Here is a 15,944-nt window from a genome sequence, read left to right on the forward strand (position 1 = left end):
ATCATCCGAAAACTTCCATATTCGAGAGCTCTCATTTTGGGATGACTTCATTAGGTGGACACAGGAGAGGGGAGGGTTCCATGTGACCTCAAGCCCACATTTGTTATGATGCATAGAATCCAAATGTGTGAAATATTTGATTATTGATTTTATTTCATTTCAGGAGATATTATTGGTAAGCTGTGTGATATGGAATTGAAGAACATATTTGGAATTTTCGAAAAAAAGAGGAAATATATTATCCGCCGGTCAGACAATTGTGAGTAAATATTTAGTGAATTTTAACCTGAGGTGGCCATGCCACCAAATGAAATGAAATAAATTGATTACACCTCTGGGTGCTCGGTTCACAGTAAAGTGGCGTTTATCACCCACGCCTTGGTTTAAACTCGACCTCTTTTTTTCGAATATGCAGAATGTCAGAGAATATTTCATTCGGAGATTCCATTTTGCTTTCCCACTTTCTCTGATATGAAGGATTATATTTTTGTTATATATGAGTATATATATATATATATATATATATATATATATATATATATATATATATATATATATATATATATATATATATATATATATATATATATATATATATATCCAACCTTGTCGGAGGGCGGGGGACATTAAAATGACATCAGTCCGACCGACCACCCGACCGATTGACTGATCATCTGTCCATGTACTTTTGTGTACTTGATATTTCAAAACCGTTGAACATTTAACTTTCATATTGCAGTTATCTATTCCTCATTATATTATCGAAACCTCGTGTTGGCTTTTTTTGTATACAATGTCGAGGCTCGTATGAGAGCCAACATACAATGCACAGCACGGGGGGCATGAGACAAGAGGGGTGGGAGTGGGAAGACAAAACAGTGGGGAACAGAGACATTAGGAGATCTATGGAAGGGAGAGGGATAGGGCGGGGAACATGGGGTATACAAGATGGACATTACAGGGACTTCCAGGAAGGAAAGCAGGGAATTTGAAGGAGGTGGGTTTGGGGTGGATTAACGGGGGTAGAAATGATCGAGGATTTGGATGGGGACGATAAGAGGTGGTGGTGAACAGCAGTTTCGAAGGCCTGGAGGGAAGAATGGGATGGAACAGAGTGAGGGAGTTTATTCCAAAAGCTGGAAAAAGAGGAATGAAAGAATGAAGGTGAGCAGTGATTCGTGATTTTAGTAGTTTTACCAGAAGGGGGTTGTTGGTGGACCTTGAGCGCCCTGCGGAAATTTGGTGGAGACAAATCACAGGCAGAGCGGGTGGGGCAAGACTGGAGAGGAAACGGCAGAAGACAGAAAGACCACCGACCTGCCTGTGGTGAGAGAATGAGAGGCCCAAAGACTCAGCCTCATTGCGGGAGATGCCAATGATCCGAAATGCTTTGGTTTCTGCAGCGTGAAGCCGAGAAAGGTGGGAGAGAGGAGCACCAGCTCAGAGGGGAGAGCAGTACTCCATCAGGCTGCAGACGAAAGCTTTGTAAGTGGTCAGGAGTTCAGGTTGGCCGAGGAAGGACTTTGCATGACGGAGGATTCCCAGTCAGCGACTGGCTTTGGAGGCGAGGTTTGAAATCTGTCTTTCCCGGGAAAGATCACGGCAGATAGTGAGACCCAAAAGCTTGAAAGAAAGGACTTCTTCCAGATGAATGTTGTGAAAGTAGATGGGGGGGGGGGTCCAAACCGTCCATTTGTAGAGGCAGTGAGAGTGTGAGATTTGTCCAGATTGAAAGACATGTTCCACGTGTTGGACCAGTTTGTGATTTTTCCCAGATCTGCATTGAGCGAAGAAGCTGCTGCTTGCCGGTCTGAGGAATGACAGATGGTACGGCAGAGGGTGGAGTCATCAGCAAAGAGATAAAGAGGATTTTCCAGAGAGTCGGAGAGATCATTTGTAAAAACCATAAAAAGAACAGGGCCAGGAACGCTACCTTGAGGAACTCCATCCTGGACAGGAAGAGGGGACGAGAGAACTCCATTTAAGGCCACACGGTGACTGCAACACGAGAGGACATCTGCAAGCCATGAGTGGAGATGGCCTTGGATACCATAGGAAGAGGGTTTGTTGAGCAGGGCAGGGTGCCAGACCATGTCAAAAGCACGCAATATGTCTTGGGATACGGCTCTGATTTCATGTTTGGCTTTGAGGACCTCCATCTATTGTTGGGAGAGCAGAAGCAGCATATCCAGGGTAGAGTGACCTGGTCTGAAAACAAATTGATGATCAGAAATCAAGCTATTAGAGAAGAGGAAGGATTTAATGTCTGAAGCGATGATGGATTCCATAACCTTGCTGATGATTGGGAGAAGGCTGATTGGTCTGTAGTTGCAGGGATCTTTTTTTGCACCTTTTTATGCAGGGTAGTAATGTTTGCTGATTTCCAAGCAGGTGGCAGATGACCTTGAGCAAATAAGAGGGTGAATGGAACAGACAGAGGGTGAGCAAGAGCAGAGGAGCAGGTTTTTCAGGCACGTAAGCTGATGGTGTCTGGACCAGTTGCAGAATCTGAGGATTTATGGTTGAGGTAGCTGGCTGAAGATGTTAGGGTCTTAAGTTCAAGTCTTTTATCTTGTTGAATTATCATCAGGTGCATTGACTCAGCCTGTCATCCTTCTGAGGTTGGCAAAATGACTACCAGCTTACTGGTAACATGGGGCATCAGTGACACAAGTGTGCCCCCAGAGAATGATGCAGCCAAGCAGCCATAGGCTGCATACAAATAACTGAATCATATTAACCAAACCTAAATATGGTAATTGGCTGAATTACGTTGCCATGGAAACAGTTTGGGTAACTTGGCTTGTGTATGTGATATTTCAAAAACTGAAGAACATTTAGCTTTTAAAATGCAGATATCTATTCCTCATGACATTACCTTAAACTGATTAGATCACAGCTGTGATGGGCTGAATTGTATTGCCATATCAGCCATCTCGGTAACTTAGCTTGTATACGCAATTTTACAAAAACCATTCAAGATTTAGCTTTCATATTACACATATCTATTCCTCAAACCACCCAAAGGTTGGGGGACCTAGAGTATCAGCTCTTTGTCATATCTTCATGTGAGTCCTGATGGGTTTATTCAAATATATAAGAAGGTAATCCTTAGTGAGACATAATTTGCCAGCCTCATGATTGCTCCAGAATCGGCTGGAGTCCTGCAGAAGACTGTGCAGCTTATCAATAAATGGCTATGTCATTCTTGTCTCCCATTGATGTGTCAGGACCATTGTTTATAGATGAGAAGTTGAATATTCTTCATTGTTGCTTCCCCTGCAGAACACGAACTTCGTTCGAGTCCAGACTATCGAAGACAACACGGTCCACGGATTTCCGTGTGTCACCCTATGTCTGTACCATGTTCAACGTACTTGTGGAGGCCAAGGCACAGGCGATCAAGCTTTGCAGGCAGGACCGTGGAAAAGAGGTCATTTCCTGTTCCTAACGTGCCTTTTCTACAAAATGAGTTGCAATGGCTTGTTCTAACTCACTTTGCATAGGAGAAGAATCAGATACACTCACCAAGGTTCTCTTTCATATCCTTTATGCTGTGTAAAAGTCTTAACGTAACTTGTACCTTGTCATCGCTGAAGCTTATCATTCCTTTTACCAGCCTGCATGTGCTCCTGGTGGAAGACTTGAACCAATTGAATGCAGCTTATTCACTCATTTAGATATTTTACCTGTTTCCTTCGGCAGCTTATCCCTTTACTTACACTCAGCCACCATTTTTTTGAAACAACTTACCCATTTCTCGACAGTAAGCACCCATTCCCTCAGAATTCTTATGCCGTTCTTTACATTAAGTATCCATTCCCTTAAATAGCCTACTCAGTTCTTTATATCGGCTCACAGGATGGCTTTGAGGTACGCACACTCACTTCTCAGCTGTCTAGCCTGGGTTTGAATCGCAACTTTGCTATAAACTGTCATCGCAGTGTTTCACAGGCAGAGTGATTCGTCAATGTGTGTGCTGTCCCTCAGATGGACATTAAGCAGGCGTCATGCCTGGCAGCATTGGTTGGTGGATGTTAAAGATCCCATGGTGTCCTTCGCAAAGAGTATGCGAGCTATCGCCGGCACCGTGGCCAAATTCCAAATTCCTGCCCTAACCAGCAGAGGGCATTGCATCAGAGGCGCAGCCCCGCCCTCAGCCAAAGATGCTGCCCCGCAGCCTTGTGCTGTATATGAATGAAGAAGAAGTTCTTTATATTAAGTACACATGCCCTTAGGCAGCTTATCCATTTCTCGACATTCAACAATCAGCACTCATTCCCTTTGTAAGCATATCCATGTCTTTACATCGTTGTATCTATTCCCTTCAGATGGTGTATTCAGTTCTTTCCAATCAGAACTCATTCACTTAAGCATGTTATTCAAATCCTGATGCAGTTTACTCCCTCTCTAATGCAGGACTACTTTAGAGTATACAATTAGTTATTTTAATCCTCAGCCAAATACACCTTTCCTTCCCACAGCAACAAGAGAAGTTTGAGAAACTCATAGAAGATGCACTAAAAGAGATGATTTCGCTGCTGGTTGCGAAGGTACGTTACTGGATAACGCTCTTTTGGCAGTGACTCCACACATTCGGGTTTCGCAAGAGCCGCTGGGGGATCGAGACACGTTGAGTGTGAACCTATCATAAAATTCCGTGCCAACCTCAAAAACAATCGCCTGCCAGGACAGAGTCTGATGGACTTCAGTCATCAAGAAGACCTCTTCAGGACTTAGCATGACATCAAACAACGTCCGTTTAATTTGGACCTGATAAATGGAATTTTATATAAACAATTTTTTTAGATCAAAAGTCTTATTATTTTATAACAATGACACAAACTGCTGGTAATTTTATTATAATGTTCTAGTATATTATAATACAATTATGAGTAGTTATCTGTGCTGAAGTGGCCACCCATTCAGGATTGTAACCCTAGCCTATAAAGTGCTTCGAATGGCAGAACTGGCACTCTGTACAGAGCATGGTACATGAATCCATCCATTGGGATCATACTCCGTGCAGAGCATTGGTGCAGCCTTAGCAGTCTCCTTGGCTATTGGGTACAATCCTGGATGGGTCACCACTCCGACACAGGATACCAGTAAGCTGGCACTCATTTTGCCGACCTCAGAAGGATGATCGACAGTCAACCCCACCTGGTTTAAATTCAACAGACAAGCAGGATTTGAACTCAGGATCCGAGGTAGCATTCTGACTGGTGGGTTTGGAGAAGAAGATTTTTGAAGGAATTTACACTATTTCCCCAAAAATTGACTAAGTGGCCATTTTCACACACTTACTGTCACGTGATCGGGATGACCTCCACAATTTAACGTCAGGACTCTGTCCTAATGTTCTAATCCAAATTTGGTAGCATTCTGACTGGTAGGTCTGGAGAAGATCTTTGAAGAAATTTACAAAGTCTGCCATTTTGACCGACTGAGTCATGTGACTTGAACGAGGTTTGCAATCCCTGTTACCAGTCTGTATAGGAACATTGCTGCCAAATTTCGGCTCAGATCAGCCAAGCAGTTTGGCCAGAGAAGTGGAAATAAGAGATGGACAGACAGTACACGATGACAATACCTTATCTGGAATTTAAATTCCAGATAAGCTATAAAGTATAAAGCGTTTGAGTGGAAACTGAGGAATGGAAGCAGGAGGTTAGAGGAATGGATGTGACATGGGGGTATGGGTTGAGGATGAGAAGATCTTTCTCTTCTTTTTTTTTGTATTGAATGATGAATACTCCGTAAAGCCAGTGTGGTGTTGGAATTGTGATGTTGCACTCATGCATCATGTTAGCGGTTCCTAATGTTGGATGTATTACTGCAGTTTGTTGGAGTTCTCGATGGTGTGCTTTCCAAGTTGTCTCGTTACGACGAGGGAACCCTCTTCTCTTCCTTCCTCTCCTTCACTGTAAGGCTTTTCCAAAGAAAATTGTTCTCTCCAACTCAGACTTCTCATTGCCTGAAGACTGCTCTTAATCCCTCCCCAGCTCCATTCTTTGATGTTCATGAAGAGTAATTAAGTGTAATTAAATGTGATTTGTAATTCAATGGCATATCAACAATACAAAATATCTTGCAATTGTAGTCTACACCTTTTACTACTCCATAACAAGTATATCCTTGTCATGCTACTTCACGAGCTGCCTGCCCGTTCACCCGTTTACACATGGCCAAAGTTAACCATAAAAGCCCTAACTTGGGAATGACGTCACAAGTTTTGTAGCTCATTATGTTGGAAGTGCAATTCAAGACAAATACGTTGATGCCATATTTATGAATAACGATAAAGTTTCTGGTATGATGAAGAAAAAGGTACAAGGTTATGCTGAATTACCATAATGTAACTTATCATTAATACTACGTGTCAGTGAAGGGGTTAATAGAGCATTCTTTCACATGTAACTATTTTTAATATGGTTCTAAGCCCCCCCCTCCCCTCCGCCCCACCTTACAGAACTATTTTTGTATAATCGCTGTAAAGTGTACTTTATTAACTTTTTGGGGGGGGGGGCGGTGGGGAGGGTGTAATTTACATACTCTTTTTGTGTATAACCCATACTTTGTGATGATTACCCTTAGTTCGTGACCCCTTTGTAAATGACGATTACTTTTGCTTGTGGTAGGTACGTGCCGTTGGTAGAAACCGAGCCACCGATAAAAAAACCCCCATGAAATGTGACATGAATTATTATATGATGTGACATCATCAATCCCCAAATCCATGAAAATGATCCATTTCCAGATATATCCATTTCAAATCTGCTGAAATTGAACCTCATCATGAATGCTGGAAATCATTGAATAATGGAATGCAACTCGTGTCATACCTCCTCCCCATCACACACACACACACACACACACACACACACACACACACACACACACACACACACACACACACACACACACACACACACACACACACACACACACACATACACACTGGTCATGTGTGAAGTAACAGGAAGGTCTGAGCAGTTCCAAAGTGGCCAAGGTTTAGTCGGGATGTCGGAAAGTTTGGTGTTTTGCAAAGTCTCTGCAGATCGGTACGGACATGCTCGGTCTGTTTTCTGTTGCCTTTGCAGGTGAAAGCAGCTTCAAAATACGTCGATGTCTCCGTAAGTCTAAAACAGCTTTCTCTGCTCTCTTCACGTCTTGTAATAAAATGCTCTTGGTTGGCGGTTTAGTTTTTAATCTGCCTGGATTGGCATGCAGTACAAATGCTTGTGATTTTCCTCGAGAGTTTAAGCGGAAGATTCCTGATATGTAACAGTGCTCCCCAGGTGTGAGAGATAGATTGGTTATGATGTTATGTACTTCAGGAGGAACATATTTTTGATTGTCATTTGAACTTTGACCTAACGGGATGACCCAAACTGTTCAAATTGCTATTTCCATTCCAATGCCTAATTCACTCCCCACTTATAAAAAAAAACTTTGTCGAAAAAATTGTATATGGGGCATTGTTATAAATATGAGGTGGGTTATCATATTGTTGTCATTGAAAAACAACTAATTGTCAGCAAATTACCCCAGAAATCCATCGACCAATGTACCTAGCAATTGATAACAAATGGCGATGTCATCTTCTTTCATATGCAGAACAAGGCTGCAAGGAGTATCATTGCCTGAGGGTGTAGCTGTGCCACTAATGCAATGCCCACTACACGTTAGAGCAACAATTTGTAATTTGTTCATGGTGCTCGTGATAACTCGCCTACTCTTAGCGAAGGGCACCACGTGATCTTTCACATCCACCAACTCATGCTGGAATACGGGACGCCCAGTTTAACATCCATCCGGGGGACGACACACACATTGATGCCTCGCCCTGCCTGTGAAACACGAGGATGACAGTTTGTAGCTGGGTCGAGACTCAAATCCAGAGTACACAGCTTCGAAGGGAGTGTGCCTACTTCTATGGGTTTAGGCAATCTTGCCAGCCTAGTGATGTCATGCAAGACTTGAAAAACCATCACGCTGAACTTCCAACAATCAAGTGTGCCATTACGATGATTGCATTGATATAAATTTGCTCTTGTTTATGTCATCCCATTGTTGTTGTTATATACTGATGATGGTATCTCTTGAATAACATTTTTACTTGAATAATATGACCCCTTCTTCACCATAACATATCACCAACAACAATCCTGCACGACGCCGTGACCTTTATGACTCGATCGCCTTGCCATCAACTGTGATGTCATCACAACGACATGGGGGCTTCTGCCGCCATTGGCTAATAGAAGCCAGGCTCCGATGTGGCGGATGCCTACATCACCTTCGTACGGGCCAATCAGGACGTGCTACGTGAGCGAGTCACCGAGGAAATGTACATAGAGAGGCTCTTTGACGTAAGTTTTTTTTTTCTATCGTGAGCAAAAGGAGCGCTTTTCCATGCCTCCCTTCTTTGCCACGACCTTACCCTCTTTGCCACGACCTTACGCTGTCTGATTCTCTAGCATCCGACATGGGGAACAGCACGATTCGGCAGGGGCTCTTGTGTGTCAATGTGCTTGTCTCTACATCCTGTGTGTCACTCAAATGATGCAATTTTGCTGCACTGACTACTTTGCGCCGAGATCTCATTTGAGATCTTTGCTCTCCAGTAACAACTTTATGATGTAGTAACATTGCATTGGGCTAATTTTATATACTTGGCCTAATTGGCTGTGCTGTTTCATCACTTTTTCAGTGACAGTTGTGTCCTTTTTTTAGAGTTAAACAACAAAAACAGTTTGATCAAAGTGGACCCAATTCGATAAATCTCTTATCTTTTCGAAATTTTCAGGCCTTAGTTCTTTGATGCACTCCAGTCTTTGTTCCTTCTTTTGTTTTGCTGTCTTTGGCCTTTAACTTGAGCCATTCACTGTCGTTCCGTCCTGTTCCGTCCTGTCCCGTCTGAGACAGTCTCGTCAGCAATGCTTCACCACTTCTCCGCATCCATACCTCAAGCTACACGGATCATTCTTTGCTGAATTTTCAACTGGCCCCCCTTTCCCCTGTCCTCATCCTTGACTGAAGCATTTGCCTTTATCTGGACCACAGACTATGCAACTCTTTGTGATCGATGGCTCACGATGTGCTTTCTCTGTTGCTTCACTTTTGCCTTCCTTTCCTCCCCTCAGATAATAAATGCCATAATGTTTATTGGCCATGCTGCATGATGCATATCCCATGCTTTGGGTTTCAATTGCTTTGAGATGGATTTGATGAACAGCCCAATCTGGAAATTGGTGGCTTCAGGTCGGTTTGTTCCCGAATGTCAATGTGAACGACAAAATATTTAGCGATAACCAATTACAGGCAAATTATTCCTCTGGAGATAATGTTTCGCAGTGTTTAAGCGGAATGTTTTTTTTCTTGATAATTTCAGGATAGAAAACGTCAAACACGGAGTTTAACAAGTGTTTTGGTCATGTGATTAAGAACAAACAAGTTTGCTAATTGGTGCTATCCAGGAAAGATGGTGAAGTCTAAAGAGGATATAGGGTCATTCCGTGTCAAATCAGCCAAAAAAAAAAAATCTGCGGTGACCCCCTCAGATTTTCCTGAAAAAGTTCTCAAAGCTACCGTAACATATATGAGGAAGGTTTGCCAAGTTATAGCTCAAAATTCCAAGTAGTGTCCGAGATATCGCCCTACAATCACCCTAGGGGTGTTTCAATTCTGGCAGTTGCGAGTTGCAGATTTGTATCTGAAGCATTTTTGGAGGGCTCCAAATTCCAGAGTTTTACAAACAGAGTTCTGAAAATTCACACAAATGGTGCCTATTGGTGAGGCTTTCAGAATCTTACATCAAAAATGTTCTACTTAAAATACTTTTTAAGATAAGTACTCTCAAAAGTAGTGATTTGTAACATGCAGTCAAAAAAATTTGTTTTCAAATTGCTGCCAACAGTCGGTTTATTTATCATGAAGAATTTTGTTGCCTGATTTGCATAATCTAGTGACTGTATCATTTACACAAGAAAACTGAAACCTTTTGGAGCAAAATCTTGGGTGCTATCGGTGTCTGAACTTTGCTCCAGACTCAACGACACTGAAATGTACCCCTGTTTTACCCCGTGTTCACCATGTTGACAGTTACACAGCTCTTTTAAATTTTTGTCACTTAAAGACACATCCATAGGCAAACTGTGGTAGAAAATTCAAGAGTTGTTCGCAATCCTTTCTATTTTTAAACGAATTTTTTTTTTAAATGCATCAATTTCTCATGATTCTGCAGTCCCAAAAGCTACTTTTTTTTTAAATAAATGTTTTTACTAGCAAACTTATTGAAAAAATATAGATATTGTAAGGAAGTATGACTGAAGTGGAATCTGACAATATATAAATCAGTTTAGTAAAGCTTAAAAAAGTGTACCAAAATCATTTCCAAAGTTAGGCATGGAGCACAACTCCATCTTATTTAGGCTTTAACATAATACACACCCCTGTAGTAACTGCCAATGCTCATTGTTACATTTTATTATATCCTGGCAATTATAAAACTAATCACTGTTCACTTTGTACAATGGATCCAAGTCTATTTGTCCAAACAATTTGATATGAAATTATGAAAAAAAAAAAAAAAGTTCAATCAGATATTGTACCTACATTTACAAATGGATGTAGACTTTCGTACAATATACACGAAGTATATAAACAATTAGACATGGAAATGATATTTATAATAGTGATTATTATGATCACATTATGTCTTAATTTGTGGTTGATATTGGCGGCGGCCTTAAACTAAAATATCCTGTTAAAAAAATGTGAGCCAAATTAAAGTAACCACATACTTGTACTGACCAAAAAACACAACAATTTGATCATTGTGGTGCCAACTTATGAATGTTTGGCATGGCTTCCACTTCAAAAGCACACCTCCTGCTTTTATTCTACATCTTTCATCAAACATATTTTTTTTAAATAGTGGGCCTTTTTAAAAATCGTTTAAAAATACAAGGGATTGAGAACAACTCTTGAATTTTCTACCACAGTTTGTCTATGTATGTGTCTTTAAGTGACAAAAATTTAAAAGAGCTGTGTAACTGTCAACATGGTGAACACTTGGGGTAAAACCGGGGTAAATTTCAGTGTCGTTGGGGTCTGGAGCAAAGTTCAGACACCTATAGCACCCAATATTTTGCTCCAAAAGGTTTCAGTTTTCTTGTGTAAATGATCCAGTCACTAGATTATGTAAATCAGGCAACAAAATTCTTCATGATGAATAAACTGACTGTTGGCAGCAATTTGAAAACTCAATATTTTTTGACCATGTTACAAATCACTACTTTTGAGAGTACTTATCTTAAAATTTATTTTAAGTAGAACATTTTTTATGTCAGATTCTGAAAGCCTCACTAATAGGCACCATTTGTGTGAATTTTTACAACTCTGTTTGTAAAACTGGAATTTAGAGCCCTCCAAAAATGCTTCAGATACAAATCTGCAACTCGCGACTGCCAGAATTGAAACACCCCGAGGGTGCTTGTAGGGCCATATCTCGGACACTACTTGGAATTTTGAGCTATAACTTGAAAAACCTTCCTCATATATGTTAAGGAAGCTTTGAGAATTTTTTTCAGAAAAATCTGAGGGGGTCACCGCAACCCCCGGCTGAAATGACACGGAATGAGCCTATATTAGCGTGTCGAGCACACTGATACACCCACCTCAGTGTTCTTGCCCAGCATATTGGGCACTTTCCGATTCTTAAGCCACTCGTATTATTTCCAGATGTTAAAGGGCTTGGCTGGCATCCCCACGGCTAATGCTTGGAGGCAGAGTTTGGGCGTTCGGGAGGTGTGAGGGTTTCGATCGAGGGACCTCTCCATGTGCACTTCCTAGCCGTGGCCTGTCTCCTTCCTGCCCTCTCTCTCCCTCAATTCTTCACTCCATCTTTTCCTCACTCCAGTCATTGTCTCTGACTTCCTTCACACCCTTTCCTTTTTATTCCTCTTTCCTGTCTGCCACAGCTGTTCCTTCTTTCCTCTCAATCTGACTTCTCATTTTCCAAGTCCTGCCATTCTCTCCACCTCCACTCTTCTGTCCGCAATATCTCTCCATCCTTCCATTCCTTCCAACAAACCTATCCTCTTAATTTTTCTTGTCATTTTCTGAAATGTATTCTAACAAATAATATTCTTGCTACTTTTCTTCTCTCTTTCATGTGGTTTGCTACTTTATTCCTGCCAGACATTCTTTAAAAGTCAAGCTCTATTTGGTAAAACATCCAGCCCTGTCATGTGTTGATCACTGAGGTTGATATTAAAATTATGAAGACTTTCTAAAACCTTTATTAAACCTGTTAGTGCCCTGGCCATGAATGTCAGCTTTCTACTTTAAGTTGGTCCATTTTCCACTGCAATGTTCTGACTGGGCTCACCAGGAATGCATACCTGCCACTGGATACCTACCCCTGGAATTCTCCTGTTTTTCATGTTCCACTGGGAATAGGAATTCTTCACCGGGATTCTCCATAACATTAAATGGCGCTAATAATCTATGCTCTGGAACAGTACACTGCCTCGAAACAAAGCTGCAATGGTTCCATATCCGATCAGGCTATTTGGATTGCTCCAAAGCTCCTGGAAATTCTAACAATACAGCCCAAAGCTTCCAACATGACTTGGATTGAAAGTGTTATTTGACACTTATCAGCCCCTCTACCCCCTCCCCCCCAACAGTTCACTTCAAACTGAAGACTGTGTATTATGACTCCTTACTTTTTTATTTCCTTTTTTGAAAAGTCTGCAACAGATGAGTGAATTATATGAAGAGGTGAGTTGACCATGCTGTGCTGGGTGGACCCTTTTATTCATTGTTTGTGTTCAATTTCACATTCATTCGCTGTGATGCGCTATATAGATTATCTGACCTTTGGTAGTGTGCTAAAGTTCCAAATATGTTCTTTTAATTATTATCCCTTTTCATTGTAGTTTTCCAGATATTCCTCCTCAAACATAGCATGGTGAGTTCACTCCATCATGCACCTTGTTACAGTTGGTTTTGAGGTACCTTGGAAACTTGATGGTACCTTGAAATATCATAATCGATGACCTCCAACAAGCCAAAATTGGGGTTGCAAATGCAATATGATTCGATCCACATGATATTTTGCAAAGAATCCTGCCCATACAGTGATGCATTTACGCTACAATAGAATCCCGGCAAAATTTTCTTTTTCTACAGACTCGTACAGACATCCTTATGCTACATTTCCATAATTGAACTAAACAAGTAGGTGGGTTATAACAAAATACATTTCTCATATTTACATTACCCATGGCCCAGTACCTGTAACTCAAGGGAAGAAAACACAGCAAATGAATTTGCGGATGACTGCAGCAGCAGGTGTTCACACAGCCTGGTGTATTCAGGGCCCTAAATGGTCCTTTGTTTTTTGGGGTTTTTTTTCCTGGCTGCTGGAGACAACTCACCCGAACACGGCAGGCCACATGACATCTCACAGTCCATTACAACTGGCCTTTATCAATAAAGAGGTCCGCCCTGTCCAAATACAGTCCCCGGTAATGTGGCTGCCTGCATGGCAGTCCCTGCAAACACTTCCACAAACAGATGGTCCTGGGATACATGGCAAGGTTCAGCGATGATATGGCAAGGCATGAAAGTCGGGTCAAGGCAAATAAAGGCATAGGCAAGGCATGGCAAGTGGACTCAAAGCAAAGGCAGACCAGGTAAGTTGCAGTAGATCAGCATGTGAAACTGATCGGCCTCGTTGTGGTCTTCTGTGGTTGTGGAGGGAGTGTGGTGGTGTTGTCCAGTCCAAAGATGGGTTCGGTCTTACCCTATGGTCTCCCACCCCACAATGCTATTGCCTATGCCTGTCCTTGTCCATACCCACCCCATTAGGTTGGAACAAAGTAATTGGATTTAGATTTTTTTTTTTAAATGTGTGTCCCTAAGTCTCTTATCGTCTTTGTTAGGCTGACCTGATCTAACCATCTGTTCCCAATCCCCAAGGTCCCTTTTCGAGAGGATCGAGAAAGAAACAAGTAAACCTGTCAAGAGGCCCAATGCAGCCTCAGGATAACTCCCACAGGCCTCAACATTTTCTCGATGAGTCTAGCGGCCTCGGAACAGTGAAGGGATGGATGGTGCGAAGGGGTATAATCTATGCCTGCGTGCCTCGCACTCTCTGGCGCAATCATCCATGCCATGTTACTCGCGATCTGCACACACTCTGGCACAATCGTACTGGGGGCTTGTGTTAGCCCAAGACACTCAGGAGCTTCTACCCCCCAAAAAACTTGGCATGTACCCTTTTGCATCAGATCAGGTCAGGTATGGGAGCATGTGCCAGAACAGCACGTCGCTGCGTCCACTTTCCGCCGGTACTCCAGGGGCCTCCGTCTGGCCATCCCCCAGGCAGATGCCAGGCCCATCCCCATCTCCTTGAGATGATGGTCAACCTGTTGCAACCATGAGGCACGTGGTCGACCCACTGGCCTCCTCCACTCATGAGACTCCCTCGCTGAGAGAATCTGGTGAGCAGGATCAGAGTCAGGAAAACGAGCCACATGTCCATACAGCCGCAACTGACGCTCACGGACTATGCAGGTAACAAATCTCATCCGAGTCTCTCTCAGCAACCGCTCGTTGGACACAAAATCCGACCAACGATAGCCAAGGATTCTCCAAAGAGACCTGGTACCAAAGGAATTAAGTCTCCGTCTCAGATCCTTGGTCAGAGTCCAAGTCTCGCACCCATAGAGCAAGACTGGAAGTACCAAGGACCTGAAGACTCGGACTTTCGTCCTCCCGCACAGGTACCGGCAGCGCCACACCCCATGATCCTGTGAATCCATGACTCCCCAGGCCCGACCCAGACGTCTATTGACCTCTGACTCGCAGCCAGCAGAGACATGAATATCACTGCCAAGGTAAGTGAATCTCTCCACGACCTCAACATCCTCACCACAAACAGACACAGACAGGACAGCAGCATCCAAGATGTCACCGAAAGCCTGGATCTTAGTTTTGACCCAAGAAACCCGTAATCCCAATGGCTCCGACTCCTCATTCAGCACCTCGAGGGCCCCTAAGAGGATGTCTAAAGTCTCCGCAAAGATGACTGCATCATCTGCAAAGTCAAGGTCCGAGATCTTGACATTCCCAAATGACGCACCGCAACTTGATCTCTCAGACATCCTCCCTAGACTCCAGTCCATACAAGTGCTGAAAAGTGTGGGGGCAAGTACACATCCCTGACGAACTCCAGTAACAACTGGAAATAAGTCAGAGATGGTACCACCACACTTCACAGCACTCTCAGTACCAGAGTAGAGTTCAGACATCAGATCGATCAGTTTTGGTGGCACCCCACGAAGACCAAGAATCCTCCAGAGGACATCCCGATTCACTGAATCGAACGCTTTACAGAGATCAACATAGGCTGCAAGCAGCCCCTGCCGAAACTCTCGTCTGCGTTCGGTGAGGACACGAAGTGCAAGGATACGGTCAATCATTGACCTCTTTGGTGTAAAGCCTGACTGCTCTGGACGCTGGTGCTCAAGCAGATGGTGGCGAACCCTCTCGAGAATTATCCGAGCAAAGACCTTGCCCGGCACTGAGAGCAGCGTCACCCCTCGGTAGTTGTTGCAGTCTTGGCGATCACCCTTCCCTTTCCAGAGAGGGACAACAAGGCCCCTCTTCCAGTCAGTTGGGATGATGCCTGTGTTCCAGGCAGAGCACAAAACTGCATGCAACGACACGAGTGCAGCATTTCCACCAGCCTTGAGAAGTTCGGCATGGATGCCACAGATCCCTGGAGCTTTGCCCCATTTCAACTGGTTCACCGCAGCCCGTGTTTCCACAAGTGTAGGTGGACCACAGTTGATTTGAGGGTCAGCAACAGGGATTGTAACACCCTTGACGTCCAACTCGACAGTTGGGGGATCAGCCTGGTGCAT

The 15,944-nt window shown here is 43.1% G+C and overlaps 1 protein-coding gene across 4 annotated transcripts in view; it reads left to right on the forward strand.

Moving 5' to 3' along the window:
• The window catches only part of CADPS (calcium dependent secretion activator), a 330,035-nt gene that overhangs the window by 263,977 nt on the left and 50,114 nt on the right, over positions 1 to 15,944 (forward strand). For 3 of the 4 annotated variants that reach the window (XM_085863821.1, XM_085863819.1, XM_085863820.1), the window contains exons 23-27: positions 3,286 to 3,433; positions 4,485 to 4,553; positions 5,843 to 5,926; positions 7,104 to 7,136; positions 8,268 to 8,375. In XM_085863821.1, coding sequence (XP_085719947.1) covers positions 3,286 to 3,433; positions 4,485 to 4,553; positions 5,843 to 5,926; positions 7,104 to 7,136; positions 8,268 to 8,375 — 442 coding nt within the window. The remainder of the gene's footprint in view (positions 1 to 3,285; positions 3,434 to 4,484; positions 4,554 to 5,842; positions 5,927 to 7,103; positions 7,137 to 8,267; positions 8,376 to 15,944) is intronic. The other variant, XM_085863822.1, reaches the window with a different exon arrangement.

Source organism: Eptatretus burgeri, chromosome 18, assembly GCF_056783735.1.
Source record: "Eptatretus burgeri isolate ZD-2024b chromosome 18, Ebu_testis_v1, whole genome shotgun sequence".
Lineage (NCBI taxonomy): Eukaryota > Metazoa > Chordata > Myxini > Myxiniformes > Myxinidae > Eptatretus > Eptatretus burgeri.